General features: G+C 54.7%; 1 protein-coding gene across 1 annotated transcript; it reads left to right on the top strand.

Moving 5' to 3' along the window:
• VOLCADRAFT_98940 (uncharacterized protein) lies at positions 1–13,919 on the top strand (the record flags this gene model as incomplete). The annotated part of the gene is made up of 20 exons (XM_002957778.1): positions 1–203; positions 1,689–1,692; positions 2,049–2,153; positions 2,419–2,498; positions 2,979–3,240; positions 3,887–4,181; positions 4,534–4,681; positions 5,222–5,295; positions 5,609–5,815; positions 5,852–5,979; positions 6,184–6,525; positions 6,864–6,938; positions 7,145–7,201; positions 8,990–9,052; positions 9,632–9,731; positions 10,157–10,198; positions 10,772–10,830; positions 11,297–11,327; positions 12,469–12,626; positions 13,092–13,919. The coding sequence occupies 20 exons, from the start codon at positions 1–3 to the stop codon at positions 13,917–13,919; spliced, it is 3,261 nt and encodes a 1,086-aa protein (XP_002957824.1).
• Positions 13,920–16,422: the final 2,503 nt, after the last annotated feature.

Raw genomic sequence — 16,422 nt, 5'->3', positions numbered from 1 at the left:
ATGGTCTTTATCCTAATAACAATTTGCACATGGCTCTTTTCCGCGAGCCTGGTGCACGCACAGCAAGGCCAGAGCCGAAACGCGACTTCTCTTGAAATCTATTCCGGAGCTGACTTGGTGAAGGCCATCGCGGCCACGTCGGGCCCTGAAACGCTGCTGCTGGCAAGTGACTACACATGGCTCACGGCGGCGGATTTTGCGGGGTAAGCGCGCCTGTGCCTACACACGCGCCCTCACAAACGCAAACCACACCCTGTCTTACACGTGCGGGTGCATGTACGTGCGGCTATATGTGTTTCAGGGGTTACGTACCTGGATGCTTGTACGTGTTTGTGCGAGGGAATGTAAGGCGTGCATGACGCACTGTACAGGAAAGGATTGGAGCAAGGTCGGTCAAAACCACCTCACGTCACTCGATACGGCCATACTCATGTCTTATCCGCCCAGTGCACACGTGCTCCAGCGCACTTCACCTGCCGATTGGCAAGACCTCCTTACCGCACCATACACCTGCCCCCCCGCCGCCGTCGTTCTGGCTCTCGGCCTGCTCTCGGCCAGTTTCGGGCTCCCCGTGATCGTGGAACGCAACTTAACCATTGAGGGAAGGCAGGACCGATGGGCAGCAATTAACGCCACTCACATGCAAAGGTAGGATTGGGCTTTTCCCGGCTCATGAGGACTGGTGGTTATGCTTGCGGCTGGGAATCCGGGCGAGCTGGTGTGTGTGGCGTGTATGTGTAAGAGGGGGGAGTGCGTGTGTGTGTGAGAGAGGGAGTGTGTAAGTAGCCGGGTGGGTATGTCTAGCTGGCTGCGGATGGGTGGGTGAGGATGAGAGGCTGGGCGGAGGAGGATGTTTGCCGGCTGGATGACGGGCTTGCCTATGTGTTGGGGGCCATGGGCGTGTGGGTAGACGGCGTTGGCCGTGTATATGCGGGTTGCTCACTGCCTCACGGGTGAGGGGAGCTTCTGGAAACAACAGTGGGGTTCCCGGCTGGATGGGCAGGCCAGTGGGAATGGATGAGTCGGCCAGTGGCTGGACTTTCTATATCCACGAGCTACGGCTGCATCAACTGCAGCACCAAAGCAATCAAGCATGCGTTTTCTGTCAGGATTCCTTTTCCTGTTCCTTTGCCAGGTCCAGTCTCAAATGCAAGTATGCGATTCAAATTCGCATCCTGCCAACTACCCTCACTTGACTCCAGGGATTGCCGCTCCGGTCCATCCACGTGGCCATCCCTGCACATGCAACGCCCAGCTCCTGCTTTCGCATTTTAAACTAATGCGTCTGGTGCTCAATCCTTAGAATCCTTCGCTAGTCGTGAAACGCCGGAATTTGCAGTTCACTTAGCTACATAGACTTGGGGCTCTGGACTGAACCAACGCTGCCACTGCACCGCCTTGGCATCCAAGGGCCGCTGGATGCCACTATGCTATCCTGCGCTTTGGGATCTGCCATGAACTCCTTGAATTGTGCTGGACTTTCCCTGGACTTGTCTCATTATGTTTGGACCCACCACCATTCCGCGCACCTGCCTTGAAAATCTGCACTGCAAAATGGCAACCACACATGCTTCGTCCTTCGTCGCTGTTCGCGGAATCCACAAATGCTCCGTTACGGCCGCTTGCATGACGTGGAAACCGCCTCGCTGACCTTTGTGCGGGGACCTCCGTGATGCGGTGTCCTACAGCAAGGTGTGTGTTCTAGTCTGGGAAGGGACTGGCCTGGGGTACTCAAAGCTAGGGGGGCAGGGGACGGGGCTGAAAGATGCGGCGGAAGGCGGGCACCGGAAATACACTTCCAAACCCCCAAACCCGGTCGATACGCGCCCGTAGTGGCGGGAGATGGGGTGCGGGTGAGGTGCTTTCGGCCTCGTTGCTTGCGGCGGTGCTAGGTGTTATGATTTTTATGAGGGTGCCTAATTACATTCTTGCGATCTAAGAACCAAACGAGGGTCTTCCATGGTATGTCTGAACGTAAATGCAACTTCGAACATGGTTGTGCATGCATCAAAACCTTTGCTACCCATCTGCCGTAACGCCCCACGCAGCTGCGCCTCGGAAACGGTGTAACTCTGACACTTCGCTGGGCGATCCTCTTGGATTTGTTTGACGACGTTAGCAGCGGCGCGTCGACAGAGCTCTTTGCACAAATGGTACGGATACAGATACCGTACATATGAAGGAAATAAAGACGGGACATTCGCAACGGTGTGTGTTCGTGCACGCCGCCTAGAGCTGTTTGCTCCATGTCGCCGCCCACGGTATCCCTCATGCCCGACCCCGACTGGACTGACGATACCGCGTATATCCTCTTAACGCCCTCCCTGGCTTAGAAGCGCCCCTCCGTCATCGCTGCCCCTTGACACCCTTCCTTCCCTCTGCGGCGCGTCCATGCGGCGCTTGTCGCACCGTCCGCAGCCGGACGGCATGGTGGGTACCATGGCCCTCCAGCACGCTGCCTATTCGGCTGGGTGGTGCTACCCGCCGGAGTTTGTAAGGTGAGCCTGAAGCCCGTTGGCGCTACGCGTGCGAGTTGGGAAGGGCGGAGCGGGGCAGAGTGAAAGACCTCTCCTGCTGTATGGGTTTGTTAGCATGCCAGGCGTTCTGGTGAAATAAGCCCTAGAAGCCCGCGCGTATCCCCCCCCCGTCCAATACACCCGTCGTAGCAGGCTCATCATCTGGGCTGGCTGCATGGGCACGGTGGTGGGCATGGATGTAAATGTATGGGTGCATGGTTATAGAGCAGTATGGAACTGGTAAACAAGGGCATGAGTAACTGGATGCATGTTTTGGTGTACGGGCGGCTGCAGCACGGCGAAGCTGTCCGTGTGCCCGTGCATGCATGTGCAGTACCATGCCTGTCCACATGTCTAATGGTCCAACCACAAACCTTTCTGCGGTATTTTTTTCTTGTAAAGCCTAACACTGACGACCACCACTAAATGGCCCTTGATGCATCGGCCCATGGGAATCCACAGTGGGTTCATAGGTTTGAGCGCGCGGCCTGACTCCATCCCAGGCATAAATACCTACAATGCTTCGGCAGACATTCCAGGTGGCTTGAGGGCTATGGGTGGAGGCCTGTATGGCGTCGGCACTGGTGCCGCCGTCGGTTGTACGACGGACATTTTCGCGCCACCGATGCGCCGGTGCTGGGGTCACGTTGCGTACTGCCAAGATTTCGCCGTGCGCGGCGGAGTGTACAATGAAAACCGGCAATACGTGAGAAACGGTTACCTGGTGAGTAGGTTGTGGATGCACCCCGTTCTAGCTAGGACATCGGAAAGGAGGTCCCGGGTGGTGGTGGTGCTGCTGTGGTGGTGGAGGTGGCGGCGTATTATGGGTTTGGGGCCGGCTGGCCAGGGATGCGGGACCCTGGCGGCGGGTGGTTTTGGCTGTGGAAGCGCCCAGCGAAGCCACACTGCTGGTAAGGGGAGCTTCGTTCGATCTGCATGAACAGATATCGAGTAGCAGAAGCAGCGACCACAGCAACTGAAACAGTAGGTTTTGTGAATTATCTAGAAACTATTCAAGTTCTAACTTTTTCCTTAATCATTCCTACAGTCGTGACATATCCATGTTAGCGGTAGCATCACCGTATTAGCGGAGATGCATGGAGGGCTCTTTCCCCCCCTAGCTTCCTTCCATGTCTTCCTTCCGATCACGGTTGGCCATGAACACCAACCATGTCAACTGACAACTGACAACTGTACTTAAAACTAAACTTCTTTAGCTCAAAGGTAAGCGTTGTCAAGGTATCATGCACATGCTATGCACCAGTTGTTTGATTCTCGACACTTTGGAATACAGACAGACCATTCCCATGACGCCGCCTCTTTTGATCTCCGCCGCCGCCGCCGCCTGTTCGCCGCCGCTTCCTCCTCAGGTGCACTTGGTCGATACTTACATGCTGTGCAAAAAGCTTCTGGACCTGTCATGCCTAATCATCTACTCACCTTACGGTTGTCTAAAGCGGCAGCAAATCATATTAAGCAGCAGCAACATGAACAACACGAGCAACACCACCACCACAGCTGCGCCAGGGGGGTCAGTGCCGGGCGCCAACCGATACGTTCCTGTGCCCTCCGGCACTGGGCCAGCTGATCCCGCGCTCCAGGCGCCCAGCGGAGAGCACCTCCAAAGGGCCATGCCGGCTGTGCTGACAGGGTCGATTGTTGGGGGTAAGGTGGTGCCACACGTACCAGGGGCCGCTCAGCAACGGGTTGAGGTCTTCCGGCAGACCTAGGCGCGTTGATGACGTGTTTCCATTTCATACTTCCGCCCCACCTTAGCAGTTGCAGCTCCTGCCCTCATTTTAGAGCGCGAACGCGTCGTTGGTCTCGTAATTTCTACCTAACCTAACCTAAGGTTGAGCTCCTCCTTTCCCGTTATACGCTTGTAGCCGATATCGGATAGGTATTTCACCACCCTTGAGACGGTTCCCGGAATTTACGGCCCCTGGGGTTGTCCTCATTGGGATGGTGGACATACGGACAAACACGGAACACATGCGCGTCCGTACCTGCTACACAGGCCTCGCGATGATGGCGGCGGTAGCGGCGGTAGCGGCTTTTGCCGTTATCTCCACCCGACGGCGGCGGGAGCAGCAACAGCAGCAGCCAGCCAAGGAGAGCCGCTCATCGTACGACAGCCAGATGTGCGATTTTATGGCCGTTGCCGGGTAAGAGTTACGGAAGGCGGCACTGCCTGGACCCCCAACACAGCCCCTCTGCCGGTGACGACGGACGGCCGTGATGCAAGGGCGTCGCTGCCGCTGTCATTCAATGAACACCAATTCCATCCTGTGGTTCTGTGGCTTTGATGTGGGGGAGGCGGAAGACCAGCGTCCGGGCGTGCCTACCGCTCACTTGCGGTGCAGCTTCGTCTTTAAGCTGTGGAAAGAAAGGCTGTGCCGACAAGAAAAGTGTTGGACGTGATGCGCTAAATGCCCCCGATGGCGGACAATCCATATGTGTATGGGTGTGTAGTACCTGGCCGCCGCGGAAAAGGCCTCTCGAGATGCTGGTGAAGCGCTTAGCACACGTATTTGTAGTTGTTCAAGGTGCCGTATTGTGTACGGCTACTACAGGATGTTTGTGTATGTCAATTGAAAACTTTACAGTCCCGAAAAGCAAAGTTGCATCCCGGCGCACTCATCTCTACGCTAGCCTCTTAACCAACGTACATCCTCACCTGTCCCCACCCCCTTCCCCGGGCTCAGGAGCTCCGTCAACAGATTCCCGTCGGAGAGATGCCTTTCCTTTGGACTGAGGAGCAGCCCCGATCAGGGCTTAGGTACGTGGGGGCTGTAAGCGGATAGGTGAACCCAATGTGGTTGGGGGGGGCGGCAGAAGCGGCTGCGCGTGTACGGCTCGTTACTTTTGTTGAATGCGTCCTGGAGTACGAGCCCTGGAACCCATCTGTTGTGGAGCTGAGCGGAACTGGAGCCATTATTGACCTACCAGGACTTTACGGTGTTGGCATGCTAGGGACCCGATTTTCAGTGTGTTTTTTCAGTGCTTTGGATTGCGGGTTGGATATCTTGTGGTCGTGTGGTGGCGAGGGACGGCAACAGTGTCTGTTGTCGCCCCTCTACGTTGTGCGGCAGGAAATGTCGGCGAGAAGAGAAGGGGTATCAAGGACGCGGCCTTGGCGGTCGATGCGAAGATGGCGGCGGCGGCGGCGGCGGCGGCCGTCATCACCGCAGGCCGAGATAAGAATTGCGCCGACGCCGCCACTACTACTACAGGCAATAACAGCAGCGAATGTGACCTGGGCAGCGATGTGCCGGTGCACCCGTCGCGAGGTCCCGCAGGTGATGCTTCGGCAACCTCAAGCGTCCTCCTCACAGGTCTCAACTTTAAGCCGGCGGCGGCGCCGCCGCCTCCTTTGCAGCACGACCAGCAGGAGTCTGCAGATAAGCAACAAGCTCAAGCCTTTGGTGCAGAGCATGGAGCGCCGCAGGCTCGAGCAGTGCAGGTGCAGGTGCAGGAACAGTTGCAGCGCCAGCAGCAGCAGCAGCAGCGGGAATCCTCGCAGCGGCAGGAGCAGCAGCCGCATGGTGCGCTTGGCTACGGTCACAGCAGTGAGGCCGGCAGTGTCGGCACCGGCAGCAGCAGCAGCGGAGGGCACCATCGACACGTTGTCGTGACACCGTTCACGCCGCTTCGGCCGGACCTGCAGCTGTGGCAAGACCCTGACCAGAAGGTGACGTTGCTGCCCACCGTACGGGGCAAGGGCTCCTATGGCAAGGTGTGCGAAGGGCTGTACGGCAATCAGCGTGTGGCGGTCAAACTGGTTCGTGAGTTTTTTGCCGGCAACGGTCACAGCGCATCGGACGAGATCGCCAAGACGTTTGCGCAGGAAGTTGAGGTGTTGGGGCGGTGCTGCCACCCCAATGTTGTCCGGCTATTGGCGGCGTGCATCCAGCCGCCGCAGTTTTGCCTGGTGATGGAGCTCATGGAGACGAGTTTGCAAAGGCTTGTGTTTGGGGGCACCAAGAAGCAGCTCTTGCCACTGCCCATGGTGAGGTGGCGTCGAGCAGGACTGGGATCGCTGGATGGTGGTGGGGGATGATGAACTTCGAATTGCTGTGGGGACTGCAGATATGAATAGCGCACTTGCATCTGTGCTCGTCTGCAAGTAGGTGTGGTGTGGTATGGTCGTTTAGCAGAACCACAGACAGCATCAGCACAGCAGTTCTGGCAGGCGTGCTAATGGACCCAAATTGCTATTATGATTCACTGTAGCCTGTCCATGGCCACGTCCCACCCTGGAGTGGAATATGCTTTGATGCGAATCATTTTGCTTTGACACAAAGCAACGAAGCATAACGGCCCAACTGCTAACTGCTAATGCTGCAGGTCCTGCACATAGGATGTGAAATTGCACAAGCTCTGGCGTACTTGCATCCCACTATCGTGCACCGAGATCTGAAGGTAGGATCTTTTCTCTCTCTCTCTCTCTCCCTCTCTCTCTCTCTCCCTCTCTCCCTCTCTCTCTCTCTCTCTCTCTCTCTCTGTCTCTCTCTGTCTCTCTCTGGGCGTTCTTTAATTGCGCCTTGGATTCTCTGGGCGGTGTTTTGCGCATCCCATCCAACTCTCTCTGCCTGCGACCCTTTTGCCCCTTCTGCCCTGGATGGCAGCCCGACAACGTCCTCCTCAGCAAGGTTAACACGCCGGAGCCTATTGTTAAAGTCTCGGTGAGTCCTTGTATGCTTTGGTTGCAAGTGTTTGAGCCTCCTAATGGACAAAAATGGTTCTTGGAAATGTTCAGGGCTTCTTTGGTACGGCTCAAGCCGTTGCAACGTAGAAGAAAATAGTTGATAGAGTGTTATGCGCTAAGTGACTGTATCTTACGTTGAGGAATTATGTCTATGGACGCTGGACTATGGGTCATTTTGTTCATGTATCTGACGATGACGTATTCCAGCGCCTTTCGCAGCAAATAAGCTTCAGGGCCAGAACTTCATGTACACCCAAGGTGCACGGAAATCGGAAATCGCGAAAAGGATTGCTGTAGATACTGGGGCATGCATAAAAGTAAAAAATCCAATGTTAGTGCCCTGCAAAGCAACCTTTTGACCAACTGGGCTACTGCGGCAAGGCAAGGATCCACTTCATGCGGCAAAGTACAATGCACGCGCGCAAAGTATTTCGACACGCGGGCCCTTTCTACAATTGGTAATGGATAGACTTGGGTGGATTGTGTTGTGGATCATAAGGGAACGGTCGTTAGTGCTCATTGCAAATTTCAACGTTTGGGCTCTTTGGCCACGTGTACATTACTGTACAACAAATTTCCGGCTGAAAGAAAATCACAGACTTGCGCTCTAGTCAGCGCAGGCACACCTCCTGTAAAGAGGGAAATGGCTTTAGTGTGCGTAACGTTGTGTGTTGCCAGTTTGGGTCGAGGCGCGGAACGAGCACGGAACGCGCTCCGTACCGCCGCTGGCCGAGCAACCTAGGCCGAGCAACCTAGCAAATATAGTCATGAAACCAACCTGCATTTAAAGTAGCGAAGTACTTTGCTGAAATGCTTCGCTACGCTCTGTACACGTTGCTTCTGCGTCGCCCTGCGGCAAAATCCTTCATTTGCTTCTGTATGATTTTCCGGAATCCGATTTCATATGCAATTTGCAACTGCAACTATCACCTTACGGCTGGTCCTGAAGATATGCTTCAGGCATCCTGCACGCCTAGGTTTCTACATTATTCCCTGTACGCGCTAGAGCGAAGGACGTCATTGCCTCAATGAACCTGCAATCTATTCAACATGCTAGAAGCATGTGCAGGGGTTGTGGCGACACAAGTGTTAAGGTCGTGCCCCTAAGTCGAACACACTGCGTGCCTGAAGTCGTAACGGATTTCTGATCAAACACACAGCAACACTGACGTCCAGGACTGTTTAAGAACCTTTCAGTGATTCATGCGAGCCGCTAATACTTATACATTTATACACAACACACATGCACACACCTACGCAGACAAGCACTGGCACGCAGGCCAAGTATGTCAGCGTTGTGCGCAATCCAGGCCCCCTGCAATAAGGGGCCGAAGCTCCCCAAAACAAGCTCCTACTTAGGCCCCCCATCTCGTGCAAAGTGTAATCATCACAGAGAAGCGGAACCAGGTATGCCGCTTAGTGCGGACCAGCGTTTTCTCCCTCACTAAGGGGAAACTAATCATTAGTAGTTTCATCATGCCTTGGGGACTGAGTCGCTCACAGTTTTGCACCTTAACTTATGAACTCCTGACAAAGCGTTTACTTTGTAGCTTCAGCTATATGGTTAAATGGCGGTATATAATAAGCCGACGTGATATGGATTGCTGCGCCTCCAGCATCTCCAGTTCCTTGTAATTTACTGTCCTTCTGATTATTTGACGGAATAGAGCTTCCATTTGCCGACTCGTCCTGCTGGTCTGTTGCCTCCTCGCCGCCACCGAAGTCCCGGCGCCTTACAGATCGCAACCTGTAACCCGTCTCGCAGGACTTTGGGTTATCCAGGCTTCGCTGCACCGTCGCCTCCACGAAGCACCCCGAGGCGGGCACGGTAGGTTTTGTAAGGAGCGGTGGGTTCGGATTAGTTGTGTGCAATACTATGCGAACAGGTGTATACTTGCGTGGGTGTGTGTGTGGGGGAAAGGGAATGGAAGTCTGAGTGTGTGGTGTGACGTTGCGTGTGTGGGGTAGGGATGGAGTGGGGCAATGAGCCTTGCGGTTTGATGTCCGGATGGATTGGGGTGAGTGTTCGAACGTTATGCTATCTGGCGAGTAAGGTGGCCTGCGGTGTATCGCACCCTGGGACGCCTTTATGGCAATAATCTAAACTATTTGTTTTGCATTTCCGTGCCCACCCGAGCATGGTATGTAATTTTTCCCGTGCTCTCTGCCTCCCCCCACCCCTCACCCCTCCTGGTGCCACACCCCGATGCCCGGCATTCACGGTACAATATGCCGTACGACAGCCATCGTACATGGCTCCAGGTAAACTTGGGACAAAGGGCTAGGGGCAACAATATATAGTAATTATTACTATAGTTATTATGGATATGATGATGGTGATGATGTGGCACAGAACACTTCCGACAAGCGATCTACTGCATGCACATGGTCTCATCCGGATGACCAGGGACGAACATGCGGAGAGCGCGTATCTGCGGGGTGCCAGGGTAGGCTGCTCAGACCATTCTCTGGGGCGGTGATGCTGGTGGCGCTGGTTAAAAGTACTAGTGAGCCCAATGACACAGTCGGAAGTAACAGCACCAATCGCCTCGCCGCAGCTGCCGTTGTTACTGCCGACATCTTCATGCCTTGCACTTTGGTGCCATGGCTCGTTGCCACTGGCGCCATTTGCTGTTTTAACGAATAGAATATGGCGGCAGTAGCAATAGATAATGTGTGTTAATACCAATGTCGTAGGCCCGCAGTAGTTTTTATCAGTGGGCCGTTGCCCCTGCTGCTGCGAGGTTACGATTCTTCTGAACGGTTCAGACTTACTGCTACTGCTACTGCTACTGCTACTGCATCCAATCCTATTGCTACCGCATTGTATTACATTGGTCCCTGACAAGCTTTTTTTGGGGCAACTCCCTCCTCAACCCTCCGCAACCCGAGCTCTCATCGAACCCTTTCGCTCCCGTTTTACCTGCTGCAGAATGTTTCGACTTGTGTAACAAGTGCATTACACATCATGTCGGTAAGTTGCCGAGTAGCGGGACAGTGGGATAGCTGGTCAGCACTCGGCAGGTTTCGGAGACATTAAATATAGTCCATCATTCGCACTGCTAAGGAGGGGCTTAGGCCCGGGAGGGCCGATGGCGTGAGAAGTCAGTTAACTTAGGGTTTCGAACCCACACAGGGTTTCCTCTTCTGAACCGTTGAGCGAAAATATTGAGCATGTGTGCTTCATTCCTCTCCAAATGGCACCTGCCCGTGTACATGCCAGTGTTTGGCTTACACTGCCTAGGTTTTGGGAGCACAGGATTCCGCATTAAAGCCACCAGCAGACGTATTTAAAGGACCCTTCTGCATGCAAGTTAACAGCCAAATTTTGGGGTGTTCTGCGCGCACATTGGTAGTGCGAGACGCGCGGTCCGTACCCCTGCGTTTTACGATAACGGACCAGAGCGCACACCACCAACGCATGCACACGTCCCGTGTTGTTGTCAACCCGGGCGGGTGTGTGCACCGCCGCGTGCCGCCCTTGCCGGGGCTCAAAAACGCTTAAGTGCCCCACCCCCGCCCACCGCACTGCACCTCGCGGCACCAGACATCTACTCTTGGGCGGTGGTGATGTGGACGATGCTGTGTGGCGTTGAACCTTGGAAGGTGAGTCCAGCCCGCAAAGCTCCATGTCCTGCACACTCGTCTCTGGGCTTGCCCTTATGGAAAGGCCTCCCTCACGCCGTTAACATTCCATTAGAGCTTCACGCATGTAAATCCTCTGGGAGTTATTGCCCTCACCACTCCAGGAGATGGGTCTTCTTTCGCTGTTATGCTAATCGGGGGGCAGTGCGCACATCAGGCGGCCGACCCATGGGTCGCCGCCTCCCTGCGTATCAACGCAACTGTAGTGGTGGTGACTGTAATGGTGGTGCTAGAAGCGGTAGGGTCCTGCCATCGTGGCCACGTGGCTCGGGTGCCGGTAGCTAGGGCTCCTGCGCTGACTTCACGGCCGCTCACTCAGCCACATATACAAACTGACCTGGTGTGTTGCTCTGCGTGCCACGCTTGGGTTTTGCCCAATAATTTCCCCCGCCGTTTTTCTCATGCTTCTCCTCCTCCTATCACGCAGGGCTGCGGGATCGTGGAGATCGCATATCGAGGTACGCCACTATGCATGTATACACACATCGGACATGGGTTGTCTTGGCCTCTGGTCACCCCGTATTTTTTTCTTCATCGTGGCATATGCTCTGGGGTGGGCTGGACCGCAGGAGACAGACAACCAAATGGCAAATGGCCTGTTCAATCCTTATAATGGGGGGTAGCCGCCGTGCAGTTATGGCTGTTGTGCCCAAGGTACCTTCTAGACTATTAGACCTTTCCTCCGGTGTAAGGATGAGCTTGTTGTGCACCCACGTTTTACATGACAGCCCCTTCTGCATACTCTGTGGCATATAAGATGTCTCAGCATAGGAAACGAGGTCTCCGGCCATAAGGAATCTGGACGACATCTCCTTAGCTGCATCTTGCATGAACATATAGCCAGGCTGTTCGGATGTATTTGGTCTCACCGGGATTTGAAGGCTAAATTCCCTTCGCGTATGTTTGGTGCAAAGCGTTCAGTTGCATGTGGCCATGTTTCCATTCTTTTTCCTTCTTTGTGGTGTCGTGATTGGACCCCGGGCCTGTATCGGGCAGCAGGTCTGCAGGTCGGGTTACGTAACCCCGACCATACAACACATGTATGCATGTATGTATCTGCATGCATGTATGCATGCAGATACATACATACATACATACATATATATACATATATATATACATACATATATACATTATAGGCAGGCGGCTGGCAGAGGTTAAGGCCTGACTTCTGCTCCCGGCCGACCCGGGTCCAAATCCGCCTGCCGACTCCTCGGGTGTTCGAGGAGTGATGAAATGGGAGGTGGCCGCCCATCATATGGACGATGTAGGACGTGATAAAATCAACTTGCGAGCTGACCAGGAACTAAGTTGATGCGCCGTTGATCCGGTAGATTTGGTTGGATGCTGGTGGTGAGTTGCCGAACCCAACGAATACATTCTGAAGTCGGATGGGGTGACGGATTAGGGTGCCCCTCTAGCAGGGGAGAGCAGGGACTGCCCCGGGAAAGGGGGCCGCTGGCGAAGTTAACCACCCTGTAACAACATACATACATGTACATATGGATATATCTGTGTGTATATCTGTGTATATACATGTACATATACACATACACGCACATACGCACGTCTGTCCGATTCTCCTGCTTGGCCCTGTAGTAACCTTGCTGGACGAGCGGCTGCTCCTGGACAACGCGGTGGCCGCCGGGCGGTGCCCCCCGCGGCTGCAGCGGCTGCTGATTCGCTGCTGGGACAGGGTCCCGGATAGTCGGCCAGCGGCGTCAGAGATTGTCAAAGAGATAATGCTGATTATGCAGGTAGGGAAGTAGGTAGGGTGGGTAGGTAGGTAGGTAAGATAATAGGTAGGTAGGTAGGTAGGTGTTTCGGCATGCGCGGATGCGCAGGGCGATGTGTGCAAAGCTCGACGTGCGCGCTTGTTTACTGCGCACGCACATGCAGATGTTCATGATTATAACGACGAGTTATTGTGTTTTGCTGAGTTGAAGGGCTGCGCGCATGTGTGCGTGCTGCACGCATGCGCGTTGTTGCTGGAGTGCTTTGGCCATTGGACCGCCCAGAAGAGTCCGAAAGGAGCGCTTTGTCGGCTCTGGGCTTCCGAGGCGGGGTCTGCCTGCTGCTTCTTTTGCCTTTTACGTGCACCGCGTCCTGCCCGCAGGCTGCTTCGAATTTTGGACGCACTCAATATCTGTTTTCTTTCAGTTCTGTTACTTCTGTCACTCCTTTCATGTCGAATGCTCCTCCGTGATCCAACCATCCCGCAGCACCAAGAATGTCCGACCAGAAGGAACGACTTGGATGCCAAGTATATGGCCACTTCACCGCACTCCGTGCTGAATCGTATTCGGGAGTACCAAGACGCAGCGACCGCGGCGGCGGCGGCGGCCACCAGTACGACATCGGTGGCAGGCACCGCCTCACTCGAGGACGTCGCCGTCGTGCCTGCAGACGCCAACGCCCATATGGCACCCTTTGCTAAAGCACCTGTAGCAGGTGCATCAGCAGCACGAGCAGCTTGCAGCACCGCTGCCGCTAGTGACGTGTATCAGGGCATCGATGTGGGGGTTTTGGCAGGAGCTGTAGCAGCGGTTGGATTGAGTGCGACGACGGCAGCGGCGGCGGGGTCAGGCCACCATCAAGGCATAACCGGCGATGGGGACGTTCCTCCTCAAAGCAGCTACGTCGCCGCTGGCAGCGCCGCCGCTGCCGTCATTCCGCGCGTTAGCACAGGGGACCTCTTGGAGGTTTCGCTGTACGACAAGGACGACCTTCATGGCGGAGCTGCAGCTGACGCAGCCCATGGTGCTTTGGGCTCCGGCCCCAGCAGTCCTGTGGGCTGTGGTCACCCTACCGGCGGCGGCGGCAGCAGCAGCAGCAGCAGCGGCTCGTGTGTCCCCTTCGTCCCAGAGAGGCTGACCCCTGGCTTGAGTCCACTTCCTCCGCCGGTATCGTTGTCGGCCGGCTCCTTCGGTCGCACGAGGTGGTTCTCTGCAGAGTCCGTCCGTGTGATGGTGGGTCCAACAACAACGACAGCGGCAACAGCGACAGGAGCAGATGCTGCAGCATTCTTGAAGAGACCACCAAACCAGTAGCGCCTGACGTCCGCTGGCCCCTTTGCATGTATGACGGCGATAATGCAGTGTCGTTGGCCGCGTTGCCCTTTGCCCCAGTGTGATTCGGAAGGTTGTATTGAATGTTGAATGATGCGTATTCAAGTAAACGCCGGCTGGGGTCCACTTTGGGCTTTGCGACTGTCTTGAGCAATGGGTGTCGTAAGCACTGTGCGATGATGGAAACAAAAAATAAAAATGGTATCAAAAGACGCCCATGACGGCTTGAAATGGGAAATACCGTTTGGGGACAAGACGGGAGTTGGACAGGAACTCGAAAATTGGACAGGAACAAAATTGGACAGGAACTCGAAAACAGGTGCCGTGCGTTCCCCGACGAGGCGAGTGGGATTACGAGCAGTAAAGGAGGTCCAGGACTAGACAGAGAGCCATTTTCCTTGCCGCTGTTGAGCTGACCATTTTGGGTGTGCGTGGAACTCGAAAAAGATGACAAGGAAGAGACGTGTTGCGCCATATGGGCTCTGTGTCGTGTCGCGCAATCAGTTGGGGGGTTGGATGCTGGGGTTTGACCATTTGATAATGCTTGGGACCTGAGGACTTGAGATTACTGGGAGCCATATTATTGTTAGCGCGATTTTACATATGTACATATGCATATGAGATTTTTAGTATGGATGTAGATCTGGTTTTACAGAGCTGGATCTAGAGCTGTGTTGGATCTGATCCTGGATCTTGATCTTGAACTGGTGGTCTATGGCGATGTGGATGTCGGTGTCAGCGATGAGCCGAGGGGATGTTGCAGGGGGGGGAAGCCATTTTCTCCAAAGGATATTATGAGAAGCATACGAGTTCTCGCACGCCTCGGTGTGCAGAAGAAGAGAGCGTGAAGGGTAAGGAAGAGGACTGGAGTTTTAGAGGACCGGGGCTGACTTTGAACCGGAGCTGGCAGGAGTATACAGTCCGACCTGACCTGTCAAGCCGGCCTTATGATGGAATGAAAGGTGCCCTCGGGAAAGATGCCATGCGCCTTTGCATGTGTGTGTGTGAGGTGTGCGGGGTGGTCTGGGTACGGGTATGCTGTTCGTGTATGTGCAAAGCAATGCTGAAGCTTGTTGGCACTCACTCCTTTCTGAAGGTGCCAAACAAATGCGTGGATTGCTATTATCATCATCATCATCACTATTGAGTGGATGGGCAGTTCAAGAAGAGAGCAGCTGCGGTGCGGCGCTGCCGCGCAGTAATCATATCTGCACGTCCAGCTCCCCGCGGGAACAACCCCCCACTGCTCTTGCTTGTTTGCTGCCATGTGCTGCCATTTTGCTTGACCACCTTCTAACGTACAGTTCACGTGTTCACTACCGGACACAAGAGTGGCAAAGTGCCCTCGTCCCGTTTAAAAAATCATGTGCTGATGTGACAAAGAGAATTGAGCTGGCAATACAAGCCAAGTAGATGTCCACCGCGTCTAAATCATTTGGTGCTTCTGTTGGAGGACAGGAAGGGAGGGAGGGGACTACGTGTGTTTGTGTGTGTGTGTTTGGTTTGGGGATTTTCGGATGTGGGACGGAGAGAGGGGCAAGTGCGGCAGTGGGGGCCGCGTTTAGACGGGTGGGGTGGAGGACGCCAACAGCACCACAGCAGCATGCACAGGTCCCCGCCAGTGACAACTAATAGCCATTGGGACCAGTCGTCCAGGCTGGCCGAGGTGGCCGGTCGAGCGGGCCTGCTTGACTATCTGTCTCTTTGTCTGTCCATCTGTTCGTTTCTCGGTCTGTCTTCCTGCTTTTTTGACTGCCTGTCTGTCAGCGTGCCTCACAGTCTGCTGTGTGCTTGTTTGCCTGTCTATCTGTCTGTTTTACCTGTCTCCGCTTATTCGCTGTTGTGCCCGGCTGGCAAACTGCTCGTATTCTGCTTGTAATGCCTTTGTTGCTTGTGTACCTACCTTTTTGCCTGTTTGTCCGCCTGTATGTCTGACTGTATGTCCGCCTGTTTGTCTGACTGTATGTCTGCGGACGGCAGATGTGCGAATTACCAGCAGATGCCGAAGTTGTCGTGTTTGGGGCGGTGGTCAACGGTGCTGTAGATTCGGTTGGGGAATGCGTTGGCGTGCCTGCTCCTGGAGCAGCATCAATGGCGGAGGGAGAACTGGATGGCGACTGGGCGATTATTGGAGGGAACTAGAGGCTCCATGGCTCCCAAAAGCACGGATGCTTGGGCCGCAGGTCGGAGCATTTTAACTTTAGTGGAGGGGACCGGAAAGTGCTGGGCATGGGGAAAAGCCTAAATGGTTGTCATGACGACGGGTATTCTTTGCAATGATCTGCTTCGCGGGATGTCTTCTTGGACCTTTGCTGGTTTAACACATCTTGAGCTCTTGTCCGTTTAACGCAATAAAAAATCAGGATGCGGGTAGCGTAATGATTTGGCTGCATTGTTGCTTTTTCGTGGAACGTTTGGGGCGGAATTCCTTGATGCTGAACTGCACCGCTCAGTGCGGCCGACGTTAATAAACAAGGCAGGGAAT

This window comes from Volvox carteri (genome assembly GCF_000143455.1).
Source record: "Volvox carteri f. nagariensis unplaced genomic scaffold VOLCAscaffold_79, whole genome shotgun sequence".
NCBI classification, from domain to species: Eukaryota; Viridiplantae; Chlorophyta; class Chlorophyceae; order Chlamydomonadales; family Volvocaceae; genus Volvox; species Volvox carteri.
This window is presented reverse-complemented; position numbering and strand designations above follow the sequence as displayed.